This window comes from Chrysochloris asiatica, unplaced genomic scaffold, assembly GCF_000296735.1.
Source record: "Chrysochloris asiatica unplaced genomic scaffold, ChrAsi1.0 scaffold00139, whole genome shotgun sequence".
NCBI classification, from domain to species: domain Eukaryota; kingdom Metazoa; phylum Chordata; class Mammalia; order Afrosoricida; family Chrysochloridae; genus Chrysochloris; species Chrysochloris asiatica.
The window spans coordinates 8,253,136-8,274,004 of NW_006408657.1; the positions used below are offsets into that span (position 1 = coordinate 8,253,136).

The following is a 20,869-nucleotide window of genomic DNA, read 5'->3' on the forward strand; positions in this document are numbered from 1 at the left end:
CACGAACAGCTGTGGCCATTCAGAAGCATATCGCCAAGCCTATCTTCTAAGGTACCTCTTGGGGGTTTAAACTGTCAGTCTTTCAACGAGTAGTCAAGCACTTAACACTGTCATTTTTGCCAAAATATAATTCCGTTCTAACTGCCTTGTGGTGAAGCTCTTGGATGACACAAATGGTTCGTGCTCCATTACTAACCAAGTGGTTGGCAATTCAAGCCTACCCAGTGGCACCATGGGAAAGAGACTTGGAAATCTGCTTTGGTAAAGACTACAAACAAGAAAACCCAGCAGAGTAGTTCTATTCTCTAATGCATGGAATCGCCATGAGTTAGTCTAGACTCTTCTGCAATAGGTTTGCTTGTTTACAGTTTTGTCTTGTGGAGAATGGTTAAATATCGAGAGAGTTGTTATTAGAAACCACACCCCAGATCTCTGCCACTTCCTCTTGCTCTATCCCTCTAACTATAAATTAAAATCATATTAAATAGGACTGCTTTTAGCATGCAAAAGCTGTCTTTAAATAGTACAGATAAGAGCAGAACTTTAGTTTTAAAACAAATATCTATAAATAATTCTCTTGGTGTTTGACATACTGTTGACAGGCCATCACAGTACTTCATATGCCAGTAGAAAGTGGTAACATGCTATAATTACCAGGCCGTTTATCACAGATATCTAACATGAACCTTCAAAAGTAGATCTCTAAAATAATTGGGGCAGACAAGCATAAGCGTCTCTTATCTATACTAGGGATGTGAAAAGAGAAATGTGGGATTAGAGTATTAATTATCCAGAGGCTAATGGCCAGAGATATGAATGATGACACTGTCCATACTTTATTTGTGGTCGTCACGCCATTCAAATTCAAATTGTGGTTCATAAAAAATACATTTTTTCATTTTATTGGATGTTATCTACTATGTTGTTGTTATGTACCATGGAGTCGGTTCTGACTCGTAGCGACCCTGTATAGGGTTTCCGAGGCTGTAAATCTTTACGGGAGCAGAAAGCCTCATCTTTCTCACGTGGAACAGCTGGTAGTTTCGAACTGCTGACCCTGTGGTTAGCAGCCCGATTCGTAGCCACTATGCTACCAGAGCTCCTTGTTATCTACTATAGATTTTTAAGAAAAGCATTTGTATTTTACTTTTTTTTTTTAATTTTGGTTTTTTGTTGATTTATCTTGTTCAGAAAATTGAGAAGTTAATGAAAAAGGCAGTAAATAGGTACATTCATCATCATTTTTATGGTTTTATCCAGTGTTCCTAAATTTTTAATTCTAGGAAATTAATGATGATGGTGTCCATTGATAAATTATTTAATCTAGATAATTAGTAATTTTTTTTTTTTTTAGAGTCAAGCTCTTTTATTTCCTGATTTTAAAAACTGCCACCATTATAGACCTCCTAGGTCTCCTTGTACCCCTTGGTCCCAACAGTTTTTGGCACTTTCCCTCTCTCTGGCTCTTTTTGTGCTCACACATCATCCTGAGTTGGGCAGATTTGTTCCTCTAACCTGTGGGAGCAGGTTTGACTCTTCTAGCAGGTGATTAGTTCTTCATCTGCCAGTGTTCAAAGCCCAGCCCACCACTCACTACTTCTACTTGCTCTTGATTTTTGAGGTATTGACATCCAGTGTGCTCTGGGCATTAGTGAGATGCTTTCTAGAATCAAGTATAATGAGTCCAGGTAGCACCAGCCACAGGGCATTTATGAAGACAAAGTAAAACCAGAAGTAAAGTGGGTGACCCAGCTCTCCATGCTGGAACCCATCGCGGTGCTCTGACAGGAAATAGAGTACATCCCCGTACATCTGGCCCACAGAGATCACAAGCTATAGGACAAAGCGGAAAGGTTGCTGGCGGAGAAAGGTAATCACCACCCATAGGCTGAGTGGTCCCCACATCCAAGCCGTGATGCTTTCCAAGCATATTATGAAGTTGTCACCCAGAATGTATCAGCTGTCCCCTTTGGCATACATTTCCATAGTTGTGATAAGAAGGCTTGGTCTGCAAGGAGGTCCTTATGGTACAGGACAAACCACCCCTCAATCACCAAGTGAAAGAACCCGCACACTGCAAACCAGCACAAGGTCAGTCGTCTCCAAGTCCCCAGTGGGACAACAGCAGCTCTACCTGATAACAGCCATGTGGTCATGACTAAGAACCCAGATGCAGAGAACAGGCCAGCCAGGAGATGCCAGGTGGGATGGTCATTAGGCACAAACTTGTCCAGCCGTAGGTGCCGAGGCCAGTAAGGGTGCAAGGGGCTGATGGTGGTCATATCTTTTGTGGTCTGATGGCTAGCAGCATGGTTGCAGAGACCTCTCCCTTGGGCTCCTGGATCTATGTAATGTTAGCTTTCAGGCTCCAGAACTAGCCTACCCTAGTTCGGGTCCATCCCTTCACAGGCCATAATTAGTAATTTTTAATCAAAAATCACATACACAAATGAAATTTAGTACTGAACATAGTGATCTGATGCATATGATTTTTTTTCATGGTTTGTGTTTCATAAAGTGAGATTTAAGATTTTTCAAGAGAACTAATCTACTACTATACCTTGTGCTTCATGCTAAACATACTGATCGATCAGAATTCTACTAACTGACCTATGTTTATCTAATAATTATCTGGATTAAATAATTTATCAATGGAAACCATCATCATTACTTTCCTAGAATTAAAAATTTAGTAACACTGGATAAAAACATAAAAATGATGATGAATATACCTATTTACTGCCTTTTCCATTAACTTCTCAATTATCTAGACAATGTACATAGAAAGAAAATGATAAGGGAAAAGATACATCTCCATGGAAAAATATCATATGCAGAACTGAGTTGGACATTATTCAATTATGTGTAACATATCTTTAAAGTCTTTGACAACTCAGTATATTTTATCAGTTGTTGTGGTTGTTAAAGTGCCATCAAGTCAGTTCCGACTCATAGTGACCCTGTATAGGGTTTCCGAGGAGCGGCTGGCGAGTTTAAACCACCGACCTTACAGACCAGCACATTTACCCATAGCGCCATACCAGGACTCCCATTAACAACTTGTATTAATGTCAGTCTTTCACATTAGTCAAACTCAAACTTACTGATATAGAGCTGATTCCAACTCATATACACATAGGACAGAGTAGAACTGCTTCATAGGATTTCTAAGGTTGTAAACCTTTATGGAAACAAACTGTCACATTGTTCTCCTGTGAAGCAGCTGGTGGGTTCGAACCACTGACCTTTTGATTAGCAGCCAAGTGCTTTAACTACTGTGCCACCAGGGCTTGTTTCACATTGGCCAGTGGCCATAATAAAATAGATGACGTTGAATATGAGAGATGACCAATTCAAGACTAAAATTATTTTAACATATTATAATGCAGGACTAAGATTAATATAAAATATAACCCTTTTATTTACAAAATAAAATCACTTACACAAAGACAGAGTTGTCACATAGGGTTGTTGTTGTTAAGCGCCGTCGAGTCGGTTCTGACTCATAGCGACCCTGTATAGGGTTTCTGAGGAGCAACTGGTGAATTTAAACCATCGACATTGCAGTTCAAACTGACTTTACAGTCTACCACATTATCTGGCAGTATCACAGCGATACTCCAAGAGTATTTTATAGTTGGTAAACATAATAATGCAGTCTGATAGTGCTTTCATAGGAGTCTTTGGATGGTGGAAACACTTAACAGAATTAGCTGGTAACTGAAGGATTGACTGTTTGTCCCCCAAAGGTGCCTAGGAAGAATGGTCTGACAATGTTGTTGTTGTTAAGTGCCGTCGAGCCGGTTCCGACCCATAGCGACCCTGCACAGGGTTTCCGAGGGTGTAAATCTTTACGGGAGTAGAAAGCCTCATCTTTCTCCCGCGGAGTGACTGGTAGTTTCGAACCGCCGACCTTAAGGTTCGCAGCCCGATTCGTAACCACTATGCTACCAGAGCTCTGACAATATACTTCCAAAAATCAGCCTTTGAAAACCACTCTGGAGTACAGTTGTACTATGGTACATATGCAGAATCAATTCGATGTCAATAGTATTTTTTGTTGATGTTGTTGTTTTATAGTTTTTCCTTGAGGTAGAATATACAGATTTTGGAAGATAATAGTACTCTTTACTAATTGAATAACTTTTACAGCATTCCTTTCAATTCTCAGACACATGAAAAGGACAAACACATAACAAGAGGTGAAAGATTTGGAGACTGTGTAGTTAAAAGAACCCTTGTATAGTCTAAATATTTGTAATCTGAAGAAGATTACAAACATTAGAGAAAATGAGACTGTTTAATAAGCACTGGACTGCTAACAGCAAGATCGGCAGTTCAAACCCACCAGCTACTCCTCAGAAACCCTCCACAGGGTCATGATGAGTCATTACTGACTCAACGGCACCTTACAACAGAACAATCGCAATGAAGTTTGGATTGTAGATTTATTCTGTGATGCTCTGGACAGAACTTCTGAAGTTCAAGCTTTCCAGATATGGAATAGATTTTCTCTGAGGCTTGAGTGCTACCTTCTTGGTAGTGTCACCCAAGATTAGATACCTTTGGGAGTCTACAAAAGAGGAACGTAAGTAAATCACCACTGAGACACCTTCAACTCTAAAATTGCATGCATCTGTGTTTGTGAACTCCTACAACAACAGGCTGTGTGTGAAATTTGCAATCTCTGTTAAAAAGCTTTAACAGTAGCATTAAAAAAAAAACAAAAAACATTCAAATAGATATAATAGTATATGTTTTCAAATAAACATATTTGTAAACTGGTAAACTAATCCATGCCTTGATCATTAAGGGCATCTGATAGACTGAAAATATTTCTGTGTATTTGCTATATCTGGAAATTTTATTTTATTGAAATTGTTGATATTTTTAGGTTTTCTCTCCCAGTTACTTTTACAACAGAAAACTGCCTTCTTACTACTTACTCATATATGGCAGATCATCTGGATAACCAAAAAATTGTTATAAAGAGTGGTAAGTTATGTTTGAGTCTTTTCTAACTCTCACAGTATACATTTTTGTTATCCAAGAGTGATGTCTAAAACTAAAGTGAATTTAAACTTATTGTATATTTATTAAACAGCTACAATTTCTATGAGTAGAATATGAAAGTATTTCAATTCAAGAAGTAGACAATAGAGTGAAATACCCACAAAACAATTAATTCAAAAAAGATTGACTTAGGAGCTCTCCCTATGAGTCCTTTGAAGTGCTGCACATGTCAGTATTTGTGAAAGAAATTAATGTTGATGTTGGGAGTCTGGGGTGAAGTTATAGAAGACCTGACATTTTTAGTTGTTGTGTTGTTGTAACCCATAGCGACCCTGTATAGGGTTTCTGAGGAGCCGATGGTGAGTTTGAACCACCGACCATACAGTTCAAATGGCTTTGCAGTCTGGCGCATTAACCCACAGCGCCACACTTGGTAAATGATGACCTTGAACTGAATGAGTTGGTCAAAAGAAGATGTTTCTTTCATCACATCCCCACGGCTAAAGTGTAGGCAGACAATATAGGTAGGGGTCATACCACTGGTCACTTTATTCTGAACATAGTGGGAAACCTTCTAGTTTTTGAGTATCAATGATTTGGCTTGACAACAGTTGATAGGATGTGGGATGGATTGGTGTGTTCTGTAGACATGTTGGGAGGAGGTAGAGGAGAAATGGAAAGAACTGAAAAACAATAGAAGAAAAACTAATGAGTAGGGAGATATTTGAAATACAAAACAGAAGCAGGGATAATTAATGGAGTAAATCACAGAGGATAAGAAACAATGAGGACTGGGAGAAAAATCCCCTGCAGGCAAACTTGTCAAAAAGCCTTCACTTTCAATGCTGATTGAAAAGTCTGCTTCTCCATACGTTTAATCAAGTTTTTCCCAATTCTATTATCTTTAAAGGGAAAATTGAATAAGGTCTTTATGTTTTTGTTTTGTTTTGTTTTGTTTTTTTTAAGATTATTGAGCAAGAAATCTATGAGTTAAAAATAATACATCCACTTGGAGAAATATTTCTAAAGAGACATCATGATTCTCAAATATTCTAAAGTCCAATTAGAAATTAGTATAAAATGGATTTAGTACAAGGTGTTTTGCTTAGTACTTGACATCCATTATTTCATTGATCCCTGCCAACAAGTGAATTAGATACCTTAATAAATATATTTTACAGATTGAGAAATTTAGTCACAGAGTTGGAGCATTAGACCCCAGGCAATTCTAACCAGTTTATGAGACTTCCGTGCTTACACGCTTAGTTACTGTGATCTAGACTATGATGTAAAACTATATTAAGTATATACAACTGTTGTTGTTGTTAGTGTCATCGAGTCAATTCTGACCCATAGCAACCCTGTATAGAGTTTTCAAGGAGTAGCAGTCAAGTGCTGGTCCACACCAGATCTATTTTTTTTTTAAATTAGGATAAATTTGAATATTACGCATTCTCCAATAAATCTGACATACTGTAGCAATGATCTTATCAAATAGAATTCAGTTAAGAAAGTCATATGCTCATTATGTTATTTTTTCTTGTTTGGTGTATCACTTTATTTATAATAGACATTTAGGCTTTTAATTTTTATGTTCTGCAACTTACATACATTAAAATATATTACATTCAGAATAAATAATTAGATAGTGAATTTTAGGAATGCTTATCTAACTTACTATAATGCAGTGTGTCTTTTGTAGATAAAGATGGGAGTATGAAGATTAAAAGCAGTGCTCCATTTCCGTCTCCTGTTGCCAGTAAAGTAACATCATTCACTACTAAAGCAAATGATTCTGAGCCTGTAAGGAGAAAATTCTTTATTGGTATGTGACAGATATATTCTACACTTCCCAAACCCAGCCAGTAATCTGATCTGTTGAATATCGTTTCTGTAATTCTTTTTTGGTTTTTACAGGTAACCAAAAATTCATGAAAGAAAAACCCTAAACTGAACGCCAATTTATTATTAATCTTAAGTGGGTATTCTTTAAGTATCCTCTCCGATGATCTAGAGCAAAGATTCTCTAATGTTCCTAGTTTATGGCACCATTAGAGCTTTTGTAATATGATACTTGTTGTTGTTGTAAAATGCCATCAAATTGGTTCCAACCCATAGCAACCCTGTATAGGGTTTCCCAGGAGCAGTTGGTGACCTTGAACCACCGATCTTGCAGTTCAAAAGACTTTGCAGCCTGGCGCATTAACTTACAGTGCCAAACCAGGACTCCAATTTTATACTAGGCCAAAGAAAATACCAAACAATTCAATTTTACTTGGTTAAAAAAAAAAAAAAAAGTAATAGTAGTAGTTCATATACTGTCTGACAGATAAATGCTAAATTGCCAAATTTCAGTGACATTTATGTAACATGTTAAACACCCTGCCACAGTTCTTTAAATATGCTGATACCTCGAGACCTCTTTGTGTACAATTTGTGCAACACAAGACTCAGGGTTGGCCTCCTTATTATCTAACTGGATCCAAAAGTACCTATTTCAGAAAGATGGAATGGAGATAGACATGTGAGTTTTGTAACATTTTCCGTTAAATGGTTTAAACATTTCTTTTTTAGAATATGGGTAATTTCACCATTTTTCCTTTTTATTGAATGGACCAAATCACTTAAAATACTATAAGGTTTTAAATGAGTGTGTGCTCATGGCATTACATTGGCAGGTCTTTTGGGGATAAAATGTGATGAAATGATTGTATATTACTGAATATTTCATTAGTTCAGAGAGCTTAGTAAACACTTGAAGTACTTTATATGGATACAAAGTAATTTTGAACCTGATACCAATTTTTTTTTTAATATAGCCAGTTTTTAGTTGAGGTTTAATATGAGGGGGCTTCAAAAAGTTCATAGAAAAAATCCTTTTTTTTTTTTTTTTTCATTTCCTTTTTCCACAAACTTTTTGAAGCTCCCTCATACTGTCTGTTAAATAAGGCCAATAATTATAAAGATAGTGTGCCTATGTATTTGAAAATGAAAGGTTCTATTTTGTGGGACATTTTCATATTCTGTTTTTTCCAGAAGAAATTTAACTGTTTTCTTTATTGACATGTATCTGCTGTTTAAGCTTTTCTGTTGGGTATTTGGAAATACGAGGGTGGATCAAAAATTATCTGCACTCTGGCTACAGAATTTATTTTAATCAACTTTTAGAAAGGACAAATATGTAATTTTTGACATAATCTCCTTACTGATCAATACACTTTGTACATCTGTCAACAAGCTTTCATATTCCCTTATTAAAAAAATGTTTTAGACAGAGCTGCAGGACATGAATACATTACTGTCTTCACTTCTTCATCAGAGGTGAATCTTCATACTCGAAGGGCTGCTTTCAGGGGACCAAACAGGTGAAAGTCAAATAGAGCAAGATCAAGACTAAAAGAGGGAAAAAAAAAAAAGACTAAAAGAAGAATGCTTTAACACTTCAAAACAAGTTTTTTGCAGTATCAACAGTGTGATCAGTGGTGTGGGACGTGCATTGTCATGCAAGAGCACAAAGCCTTTGGATAGCTGTCCTCTGTGTTTAATCAGAAGTTTAGGCATCAGCCCTTCAGTGAGCATCTTGCTGTAAGGAGCATTGTTGATTGTTGAACCGTTTTCCTGATAGTGTTCCAATACTAGCCCTTGAGAATCCCAGAAAACTGTAAGCATCAATTTTCAAGTTGATGGATGAACTTTTTCTTTGTCGGCAATTGAGAATGTTTCCATTGCATACTTTGCCATTTACTCTCAGGCTCATAGTGATGAATCCATGCCTCATTACCAACAATGATTTTTTTTTTTAAAGAAAATTTTACCTTCTTTTGAGTATCACTCCAAATTTTGTTAGCAGACGTTCATATGCTTCATTTTATGCTCTTCTGTGAATTGTCTCAGTACCCATCTCACACAATCCTTTCAAACCAAAGTCTGTCGTGGATTATTTCATAGTCAGAGCCATGACTAATTTTCCGCATTATCCAGTGTTACTCATCTATTCAACAGAATCAATGTTGTCATCAGCCGTGGGCATGGACGGACATTTTAACATAACCAAAGTATGAATAATTTTTTACTCACCTTCCTAAATAAATTTTATTACTTTACTTTTGATATATACGGTAAATTGGATCATAACTTATTCTTGGAGAGCCTAAAATAATTAGTAGAATGGGATATCTTTGTCTACATATAAATAGCATTAGCTGACGGATTATTTTACTGTATGTTCAAGTCACCCAGATTTACAAATGCGTGTAACTTTTAGGAATGGAAATATCATTTGAACATTTAAAACTGGAGAAAATTGAAACACTAAGGAGACAAGATGATGGATCACTGATAAAAGAGCGGAGAAGCATGCAATCCTTTATTCCTGAAGAAGGAACCAAAGCATTTGACTTCTTTCAGAAAGTTGTGGATGCAACTGAAACATGGTTCAGCCTCTTCGGGTGGCTCCAAGGGCCCAATTCAATCTCTATACCAGAGAGCGTAAGAAGGTGATAATTACATGTTTCTCCAAATCCCTTGTTTTGTATCGTCTGATAAAATATAATCTATTTGTTGGAATATTTTTAAGCAAGATGCAACATTAATTAATTGATTCTAAACAATTTATGAGGATATTGTTTAGAGTAAAAAGATGCAAATATAAATTCTTTAGTATACATGTAATTTTTAATTTCTCTTAAGCATCTGATAATTTTAGACACATATTGAATATTTCTATATTTAATGTCCTCATCTGTGAAATGTAAAAGGGTAAAATATTGAAACAGTTGGCAATTACATTTCTACATGAAAAATAGTTCTAGTTCTAGAGTATAAAGAAACTCTGGTAGCATGGTGGTTACAAGTTGGGCTGCTAACCTCAAGGTCAGCAGTTCCAAGCTACCTTCAGTTCTGTGGGAGAAAGATGAGGCTTCCTGTACCCTTAAGGATTTACAACCTCAGAAACCCGATGCAGGGTCGCTATGAGTTGAATCCGACTCCATGGCACATAACCAACCACTAAGTTCTGGAGATTAGTCAAGTAGACCAAGGCATTAGTTAACAGGGAAGTCTCACTTTTCTTTACTAGTGAATTTGCACCACTTCTTGCAGTAAAGTTTATCACAGATTAATAGTGCCACTCCTGCGTATTTTTAATCGAAATTAGCTTCATTATATATATTTTGTCTTTGTCTATGCTGTGAGAAAATAAATTCTGCAGATGCCCTGAAAATTTAGAGACTTGATCATAATACCTGTATCCAGGACATTTTTAGGAAAGTTTTTCTGTTACAAATTTTCAGTTTTCTACTTTGGTATTTATACTGAAATTTTTACTTGTTTTGAGTACATTTCAATAATTCATTTTAATTTTGAGTAAAATATTTGAGCATTTAATTTAAAAAAATTAAAAGATATTTTAAAAGTAATTATTCAAGTAATAGGGGTTTTATTATTTTTGTTTTCTTCTCTGTAGTTAAAATATTTGTTTCATTTGCCATTGTAAATTCATAATTGTCCCATTCACAAACAAATCTTTCTGGCCTGACAATGATAATATTAGATAATGGTGTGTGTTTAAAATAAGATACTGGAAAGCTCTGGAAATATTTTTCAATTCTAATTTTAATTAACAAATTATATTTGAATAAAGTTCACTTTGTAATTTCATACTTAGTTGAATTTCAATAGAATTTTATTTAGACATTGGAAGTAGTTTTCTTTTTTCTAATATAAAATTTGAGAATATGTTTCATGTTAAAGTTTTTTGTTGTGTGTGTTTTGGTCCCATAGGGCTGTGCATAAAATACTGTTCTTCCAAACAGAACCATTGCCAAAAAATGATAAACAAAAAGATTTTGCTAAGTATAATCGAACTATTTATGATATGCTGCTTAACTTGAGTGGAAAACTGCTACCTGGAGTTAATTCAACCCAGTCTCTACCTGTGGATAAAACTGAACGATTGATGCAACTGCATTTGCAGCACACGTCACTTCTCAATTTTCTTAAGTAAGAGCATTGAATATACGAAATGCTATAAATGTATTTCTACTTATAATATTCACTAATTTTAACTTTTCAAATCTCATACCTTTCTTACATATGCATGCCATTATGGTATCTTATTTTATAGAACTGCATCTAAGAAAGAAATTGTTTTAAAGCAGCAATTTCAGAACTGATTCTGAGGAGTGGGCTGAACTGAGGGAGAAGAATCTTTTTGAATCCTGGGGTTAAAATATAGCTCTTTTTTACTCTGGAAACCTTACACAAATTGCTTTTCTTGTTAAGCTCCAATTTCAATATCTATATAATTAGTATGATGATTCCCAAACCTACTCAGTTGGTAAAAGAATTAGAAATAACTAACTGTGCATTCCATGACACATAGTGGATTGTTATTATTAAGAACAAGAAATTATGCTGTGTGGCTTTCATATGCTAAGATATATGTCCTTATATTATTTAAACAGGATAACCATTAGTGACATATAGAAAATTGATACTTGTGACTTCACTATCACTGAAGTAGAATGCATTTTTTTTTAATCTGTTCTATTAGTAACGAACATCTTGTTGAAATAAAAAATGCTAGTATTTATCAATTAAGATATATTTATTACATAAAATGGGAAATTTAGCTTAATGTTTATCATTTTAAAATAGCTTGTAATTGTTCTATTCATTTGAAAACTTTCTACTCTGAGTCCTTGATTGATTCACTGAGGTAAACATTCAAATATAATTTGAAAAATCGTAAGTATTTTTTATTTTATAAGGTTTGTTGTGCTTTTAAATATTAAATGTGTGAAAACCAGGATGTTTGGTACTTAAATTAATCCTTATTGTTTGGTAACTGTAGAAATAAAATAATTTTGTTATAATGCTATTAAATCTCAATACTTTCAGTTGCCTTGTTATTCTTGTAACATTCTCATTGGCATATCTCCCAGTAGTGTTGACATTAACATGAATAGTTTCTGTGTTGATGTTTTATTGTGTGAGGATGCAGGTACAGAAGAATGATTTTGGCACTAAAGCCAAGCCATCTAGATTTATTTATTTATTCTATCAATAAATGCATGCCTATCAGAATATGTTGGTTTTGATAAAACTCCTTAACATTTGCAAAGTAGCAGTATGGTTAAAAAAAATTGGGTCATTAATCCAAGTAATGTGCATATGACTCATCATGGAAACAAATGTACTGGAATTTTAAAAAATCATAAATATTATCATAAATATTTGTGTATTATTGTACAAGAATTGGTGACAATTTTTGTACAAGTGATATTGTACCTATTTAGTCAGTAAAAAAGAAAAAAATAATATATTTTTTGGTGGTTAAGTTTAGAATTAACTCATTACATCCAATTTTATTTTTTCTACTCTTGGCAGAATTGGTCAAATAGAAAACGTAGTATGTACAAGTAAAACCAATTCATTTTATGAAAGTCAACACTTTATAAAACTACTGATAAGACATACAAACATTAAATACTGTCTTATGTATTAATTTAGCTAGTCCTTGAAATAGATTCAGCATTAAAAAAGTGGAACAAGTCTTAATCATAATATCAATCTGTAAAATGCACATATCCATTCTTCATCCTGTGGGGGGGAAAATATATATATTTATTATAATCCTGTTTATTGTATTCCAGTAACCTTTTTTTTCTGAAGTAAATAAAGACTTTATGATCTCTCTCTTTTTCTTTGGTTACTTCCTGAAGTGAGTAAAGAATTTATGATCGCTGACTTTTCCTTTTAACTACTTCCTGGAGTAAAGTGATCACTCTCTTTTTCTTTTCCTAAAGTAGGAATGCACACCTTAAAAATTTGAACTAGCCAACCTGGTAAGGGAAGAGATTGTGCAGTCAAAGCCTTAACCAATGGGGTGAGACAGCCTTGAGACTCGTGTCAGGAAATAAAAACCGGAGTGGACTGCCCACTCCGTGTGCCTACTGGCCTGTTCTTGTATGTACGGCTATGCACACACACCCTTTTGCAGGAGTAAATTTTGCTTTGCCAAGGTAATTTAGTCTCACCGAGTGTCTTTTATGTGACATTGGGATTCATTACTAACAATTCTCAGCCTTTATTTCAGTTTTCCAAGAGGTTCTTCAATGAGATACTAGAAACAGCATCTCATTGAGCTCTTTACATAGGCTATTTCTGCTAAGGAGTATTGCATTAAAATTAGATTTTATTTAAATCTCTAATATTTAAAAGACATTGGGGACTCGTAGGAATAATGTAGATGTAGCTGGAAAAATGTGTGAAAATTGAAGAGAAGGAATAATGTTTCACTTCCAAACAAAAAAATCTGTATGTAGACCATATGATTTCTACCACTAGCCTGGGCTGGTCCACGGCCTTTTCAAGCACTAGAATGATGATCATTGCTTCCATTCCCACAAGTGTTCCAGTCTTCATTTCTCTCTTCACATACATCTGTGTTGCATTTAAAAGTTTGAGCAATCAGGATTATATTGACTTTCTCTTTTTCTTTTCTCCACTCCTTGGTGGTGGTGGTTATGTGCCGTGGAGTCGGTTCCGACTCATAGCAACCCTGTACAGAGTTTCCAAGGCTGTAAATCTTTACGGGAGCAGAAATCTTCATCTTTCTCCCGCGGAGCAGCTGGTAGTTTCGAACTGCTGACCTTGCGGTCTGCAGCCCAATTCATAACCGCTACGCTACCGGAGCTCCTAGTATCCACAATTAAGTTATTTGGAGTTCTTCTTTCTTAGATACTGATGGGGTGAGCACTGTTTTCTGCTCACTAAATGAATTAGACCTGAATACCATAATCTCCATATTGAACTATGTATCAGTAAAGTGTCTCAGGTAGGGATGAATGTGCGTATGTAGAGTTTGGGTGACATAATATAATAAATATGTTCAAATTTATTAATATGGATAGATATTTGCTTTTTAAGCTGTACTAGTACAAATTTGTATAATAAAAAAGACAAAAAATTTGGATTATCTCTTTGAAAATCTAAGTTATGAATTGCCTTATATTAGGAGTTTTATATATTCTGGTAGCATGTTGTTGTTGTTGTTAAGTGCCATCGAGTCTGTTCTGACCCATAGCGACCCTGTACAGGGTTTCCGAGGGTGTAAATCTTTACGGGAGTAGAAAGCCTCATCTTTCTCCCGGAGAGCGGCTGGTAGTTTTGAACTGCTGACCTTTAAGGTTCGCAGCCCGATTCGTAACCACTACGCTACCAGAGAGCTCCACTGCAAACCAAGGTCAGCAGTTCGAAACTACCAGCTGTTCCATGGGAGAAAGATGAGGCGTTCTGCTCCCGTAAAGATTTATAGCCGCGGAAACCCTGTACAGGGTCGCTATGGGTCGGAACAGACTCCAGGGCACACAGCTACCACCACCACATATATTCTGGTATATGTGATGACAGACATTGAATGAACATTGTATGGGTGCTTTAAAGAGATGGTGAAAACCTTCCATTATCATTTAACTCCATTTTCCACAAACTTTTTGAAGTCCTCTCTTAAGACTAATGAAATACTGTAGGAAATATCATATGTACATTATGTTAATAGAAGAGATTTTTAGAAATTTAAGTACATATCTTAAAGTAAGAAAATAAAATTCAGTAACTCAGATGAAAATTATCTATGTATTATGAATATAATATTATAATAATTTACTTCTTTTTAAAATTTTAGTACACAAGGGGCCTGTATTGCTCATGTATTACCAGAATTTCTGCTAGAACCAGAAGATTATAAGAAATGGATTGAAATTGCAGTAAGTTAATATAACCTTTTGAAAAAAAATCAGTACAATTATTAAATTTACTGGTACTCAACTTTTGTTATAAAATTAGATTTTAGAATTCTAGAGTTTTATAATGATCTAATATTTTAGCCTCTTTGGAAAGTCCAAATTTTCTTATTTTCCCCCCTTTGTTTATAAATACTTATAGAGTTTTATGCAAATATGTTTACAGAACTTTAAGTGTATAAGAAATTGCTTCTTTTGAAGATTTTAAAATGAAGATTGGTGGTGCCTATATATGATTATTTTCTTAATGTAAATGTTTAGAATATATATGTTCCAGAGAAAATACTGTGAGAAATTCTCAAGATGGTCCATCTTCAGAAATAAAGGGCACACCACATTGTTAGAGTCACATAGCAACAGGGGCTTATGTCCCTAAGATATGTGAACAGGATAAATTGGGGGAAAGGGAGGAGGAAACCATTCACTAGGAACTTTAAATAAGAATACAGTCATTAAGGCCATAGGCCCTGTCCTGGGAAAGATTGTGAACACCATATTGCTTAAAACAATGAGGAACCAGGGGAGGGACTTCTCAGACTAAGGAATAAATTGTTTGCAAACCCACTGCTCCAGGCATCTGCCCCTGTCTACTAGGTTGGGTGTCTGAATTTGCAAAATCCAATAAAGAAAACCTCACTCTGGTTAAAATGAGTACAGACTGGATTTCCTGGGGGTTTGTCAGTAAGCACTTGGTGACCTCATAACCAAGAGAGACCTAGGGAGTATCCGGGATATCTATGTTTCTCACAATACTGACTTATTTTCACCACCACTTGCCATTTTAGGGCTTCAGTTTTAAGGGAGAAAAGAGAAAATTTAAGTAAGAAATGCTGTGTTTCCTCAAAGTACACCATTCATTTTCTGAAAAACTTTTGTTAAGAGGAAAGGTGCCCTGTTTGCATAGTGGGCTATGTGTTGGGCTACTAAACCAGAAGGTCAGCAGTTCGAATCTACTAGCTCCTCCATAGGAAAAAGATGAGGCTTTCTGCTCCCACAAAGATTTACAACCTTGGAAATCGTATACAGGGTGGCTATGAATTGGAACTGACTCATGGCACACAACCTTCACTACCACCACAGTTAAGGGGAATTGTTTTTGAAAAGTCTATAGTCCTAGTGTGGTGTTGTAGGATAAGCGTTGGACTTCTACCCACAAGGTTGGTGGTTCAAACCCACCAGGTGCTCCTCGGAAACCTGACTCAGTGCCGCTGAGTCAGAACCAACTTGATGACACTTAACCACCACCACCACAACCAGAAACATAGGCTTTGAGTCAAATCTACTCTGATTGTGGCGCTGTTACTAAGCTTGCCATGTGGCATGAGTAGAAGAGCTATGCTGAGTTCTTGGGGCCCAATCCAAAAGGTGAGTAACTGGAGTCAAGGTTGACAAGAACGTTCCATTTCATTCTTCTACTCTGCCACAGAGTTAGTAATGTTGCAGGAGAAAAAAGACACTGAGATCTTAAATGAAAATTCAAAGTACTGATTCCACATTAGAGAAATAGCTGGATGGAAAAAATCACTAGTTTGTTTAGGTTAAAACTTGACAATTTCAGAGAGTGGATCCCAAGCATAGACAGATACAGGATAAGACACACAAAAAAATTACAATGAAATCATTGATGGGTTACTTTTTGATCGGGGCCACAAAAGGAGAAGGTTAAGGAAGTGGGAAAAAGCTTCCAGTGGATACAAAGGCTTTAATATACTCAGGCAGGTTATAAAATTTACAGTTATAATTACAGAATGCTTGCAATTTATACTTTTCAGAGCAAGTTATAAAAATCTCTAGGTTGATATAAACATTCATTGAGACTGGTGTCGGTAATAAAACTAAACAACAAGGCTCATTCTAAAGAAACTGCTTGCTCAAATGAAACCTGCTCGGTTCTCTGGAAACTGATCCAAGGTTTCCTGAGACTTTCTTTCTATAACCTGATCATGAAGGAAATCTTTCTTCAGGCTATTTTGTGTCTATGTATCTGTGTCAAAACCCTCTACCTTGGGGTGTAGTCATTCCACATCTTGACTTGACTGCAGGAGAAAACATTTCCTGAGTTTTCTGGAGTCCTGGTGTTGTACTGTGGGCTAATGCATCAGACTGCAAAGTCGTTTGAACTGCAAGGTCGGTGGTTCAAGCTCACCAGCTGCTCCTTGGAAACCGTATACAGGGTCGCTATGGGTCGTAATAGACTCGATGGCAAATATGGTTTCTAGCTATCAACATGTCCAGATAAAAGGAGTTTGTTAGAAGTTTGCTTTAAAGCAAACATTTAGGTCTCAGACAGGCCAGTAAAGGCCAATTTAATTTAGCAAGAGGTGAATTTAATTCAATCATTTAGTTTTGGTCAAAAAGGCTTTATAAAGTTCTCCTTTACCGTAGATACAGTGAAAGAATTAAGTTATGACCACAGTAAGGGATTGTTTGTTCCATAAATTTACTTGTGCTGCAATCTCCTGTTGTTATTTAGTGTCGTTGAGTTGGTGCCTACTCAGCAATCCTGTATAGGGTTTCCGAGGAGCCGCTGGTAAGTTTGAACTTTTGACCTTGTGGTTCAAAGTCCAGTACTGATCCTATAGCGCCACACCAGGAGTCTCCTACTACTGACAATATAGAGAATTACAGTTTTGGGGAAATGTATTTAAAAACACGGGAAGGTTTTATAAGAAATAAAATTACAACTGATGTATTAACTAACTAGTTAAATTTTGTACTTATGCTAATGTAATATTTTATTTCTTTAAGTCTTCTGATACAAGGCCATCAACTTCTGGTGCACCTAAAGAGAAGAACCGTCTTATTATAGATATCACTGACTTTGAAGCCTTGAGTAAACGGGCCTGGACAGATGTACTACTCCAGATATACAAGGTGATCTTTTTACTGTGGTTCACTGCTAGTTTTTGTTGAGTCGTGTGGATAGTTTAACAGTTAACGTATAGGCAATACTTCTCTAAAAGACTTTAAAACGCAGTGGCTTAAATAAGATAGAAATGTATTTAAATTTAGTAACAGTGTAATCTCTCTTTCATCCTCAACTAGACTTTCATCTAAAATTGCTCAGAACAAACAGGAGCAGTAGAGAATAGTGGAAGGCAAGATTCATTTTAAGGATCTTCCCTGAAAAATGAATTGCTTCCATTTAACATTCCTTTAGGCATGACATAATCACATGGCGAAATCTAGCTGCAAGAGAGCATAGGTGGCTCAGGGAGATTCTGGTACTGAAGGGAAGAATAAAAGAATAGATTTTGATGAAAATTGTGGTCTAATTTAGTCTAGAATGCAGTGGAGTCATAACATAAAATTTATATAGAAAGGTATTCAAGAGAAATCATACTAGTATAGACAGAAGCAAGGTTTGATAAAACTTTCCAACTTAACTCATGCCAAGTTGCATGTGTGGTTAGGTTGGTAATGGTTATGTGCTGTGGAGTGAGTTTCAACTCATTGCGACCCTGTATAGGGTTTCTGAGGCTGTAAATCTTTACAGGAGTAGAAAGCCTCATCTTTCTCCTGCAAAACAACTGGCAAATTTGAACTGCTGAACTTGAAGTTAGCAACTCCTAACCCACTGTGCTACCAGATCTCCTTGTGGTTAGATTAATGAAACATAAAGTATGCCTTTATACATTATCTCTTTATTGCATAAATAAATCCTTGTATGAGCCCTAGGTTTCTAAACATGGCACTATAAACTTTGTACAATGGAGTCTTTCACTGTCTTCACACTTTGTCATCACAGATAGAATGAGCTGTATGACAGAGAGTAGAATGAGAAAGGAGTTAGTACTTAGTCACTCAAAGAAAAGGAAAAAAGTAAGAAATTATTAGTAAGTGCTAGGTATAAATCTCTATCTCTAAATGCTATTCAAGTGTTATCTCATTTAATACTCATGACCAGTTTATACCAGATTGTTGTTATCGTTAAGTACCATATGTATATATATAGGGTTTCCAAAGAGTTGCTGGTGAGCATGAACCACTGACACTGCTGCTCAAACAGACCTTGCAGTCCAGTGCATAAACCCACAGTGCCTGGTGCTGGTGGTGGTGGTTATGTGCCTTGGAGTCAGTTCCGACTCATAGCGATCCTATATAGGGTTTCTGAGCCTGTAAATCTTTACAGAACCAGAAAGCTTCATCTTTCTCCTGCAGAATGGTTGGTAGTTTCAAACTGCTGACCTTGAGGCTAGAAGTCCAACTTGTAACCACTATGCTACCAGAGCTCCTTTATGCTCACAGTGCCTAGACCCAAGAAAACTGAAGTTCAGAAGCACACTTTCTTCCAACATCACATCATTTGGGCTATGTACAGCATAGAAATGAAACTTATTTCTTCCTTGTTTTCTGCTGAGGCTTATGATCCCAGGGCCCTTCTGGCATTTTAAAGGCTCCATTGAAGCCAGACATTCAGGCCTGTCGACTGGAAAGTTCCTTCTACTGTATGATAACCTACTTGTTCCTCCTCTTCTCTTCTTCTTCCATTGATTTGTTCTGTCTCTCTTTCTGGATATCAAGAAGAGAAATCCTGTTATTTCTTCACTTGTTCTCCACAGAAGCCACAAGCGTATTTGTAACTGTCAGCCAAACTTAGGGGTAGAAAAAAGACGTTCTCTTCTTTCTTAACTCCACAATAAGATAGCAGCAAATACCCTACCTTAAAGGCAAACCACTCTTACTCCTGGACTTTATTCATTAATTCACTCATGTATTTATTTCTTCATTTTTTACATTCTTGTATGAGTTTCGTTTGTTTAATCCATCTACTTCACTCTGTAACTCTATCTGTAAGTTTAGAAGCCATGAATGACTAATAAACTTAGCACCCATTAGAATACTTGTTACGTTAACAAAAACCCAAGCCATTGCGATCAAGTTGATTCTGACTCATAGCAACTCTATAGGACCCAGTAGTACTACCCCATAGGGTTCCAAGGCTATAATCTTTAGAAATCAGACTGCTCTATCTTTCCCCTGTGGAGCAGCTGGTAGATCCAAACTACTGACCTTTTGATTAACTGAGACAGGGCCATCTTTTGTAAATGTTCGGAGTAAAACTCAATAAGATTTGATAAATTATTAGATTTACGGGGACAAATGAGATAGAGGGATCAAGCAAACACTGAAATGGAAGAAAAGAAGGAAGAGCAGTGTTTTGCTAAAGAAGGAGAAGTGGGAAACGCCAAGAAGGCATGATAAATTAATGTTGGTCTTGTTGTATTTAGAGTGACTTCTGTGATTACCACATGGGTGTATCCTGTAGTCAGGAGAGAGAGTGAGTTGGCAGCACACATTTGGGAGTCTTCATGGATTTGATGATAAAGACATAGGAAGGGATAAGATAACCTAGTAAGAGCATCTACAGAACCCCGTTTCTCTGTGTATCAACTCTGAAGCACAAATAGTTCCAGACACTCTATTAAATCAAAAGTGGACTGGCAATTTCACTTGAAATACTAGGCGATCTTGTTCAGATGTATTTCACAAGTTAGAAATGGAATGCTATGATTTCCACACCGATGCCCTTAGGTTCTAAGTGCTCCATTTCTAGACGTAATGCATGTGCTCCAAGATTTCTTCTTTCCATTCTCCTTGGCTAATTGTTTACATTACAGGACATAGTTTGTCTCATCCAATTTGATTTTGTGCCATTTGATTATTTTGCTTGTTAAATTCACATGTGTAATTAATTATAGCTATTGTCTTGCACTTGATGCTGTGGATTAATGTGCTTGATTGCAAAGTCAGTTTGTACCTACCACAAGGTCATCGGTTCAAGCTGACCAGTCACTCCTTTGTTGTTGTTGTTGTTATGTGCCGTGGAGTCGGTTTCGACTCATAGCGAGCCTGCACAGGGTTTCCGAGGCTGTTAATCTTTACGGGAGCAGAACGCCTCATCTTTCTCCCGCGGAACCGCTGGTAGTTTCGAACTGCTACCCTTACGGTTCGCAGACCGATTCGTAACCACTACGCTACCAGAGCTCCTTGGAAACCCTATATAGGGTCACTATGGGTCAGCACCAACTTGACGGCACTCAGCAACA

The 20,869-nt window shown here is 36.3% G+C and overlaps 2 protein-coding genes and 1 pseudogene across 2 annotated transcripts in view; 2 read left to right on the top strand and 1 right to left on the bottom strand.

Moving 5' to 3' along the window:
* The window catches only part of LOC102821848 (chromosome unknown open reading frame, human CXorf22), a 106,499-nt gene extending 105,189 nt beyond the window's left edge, over positions 1–1,310 (top strand). The window contains 1 exon segment of the mRNA XM_006870156.1: positions 1,284–1,310. Coding sequence (XP_006870218.1) covers positions 1,284–1,310 — 27 coding nt within the window.
* Positions 1,311–1,599: 289 nt separating this feature from the next.
* Positions 1,600–2,282, bottom strand: LOC102810777 (annotated as a pseudogene).
* Positions 2,283–5,662: 3,380 nt separating this feature from the next.
* The window catches only part of CHDC2 (calponin homology domain containing 2), a 66,816-nt gene continuing 51,609 nt past the window's right edge, over positions 5,663–20,869 (top strand). Inside the window, exons 1-6 of the mRNA XM_006870157.1 lie at positions 5,663–5,675; positions 6,716–6,838; positions 9,278–9,509; positions 10,795–11,013; positions 14,702–14,783; positions 17,568–17,693. Coding sequence (XP_006870219.1) covers positions 5,663–5,675; positions 6,716–6,838; positions 9,278–9,509; positions 10,795–11,013; positions 14,702–14,783; positions 17,568–17,693 — 795 coding nt within the window. The remainder of the gene's footprint in view (positions 5,676–6,715; positions 6,839–9,277; positions 9,510–10,794; positions 11,014–14,701; positions 14,784–17,567; positions 17,694–20,869) is intronic.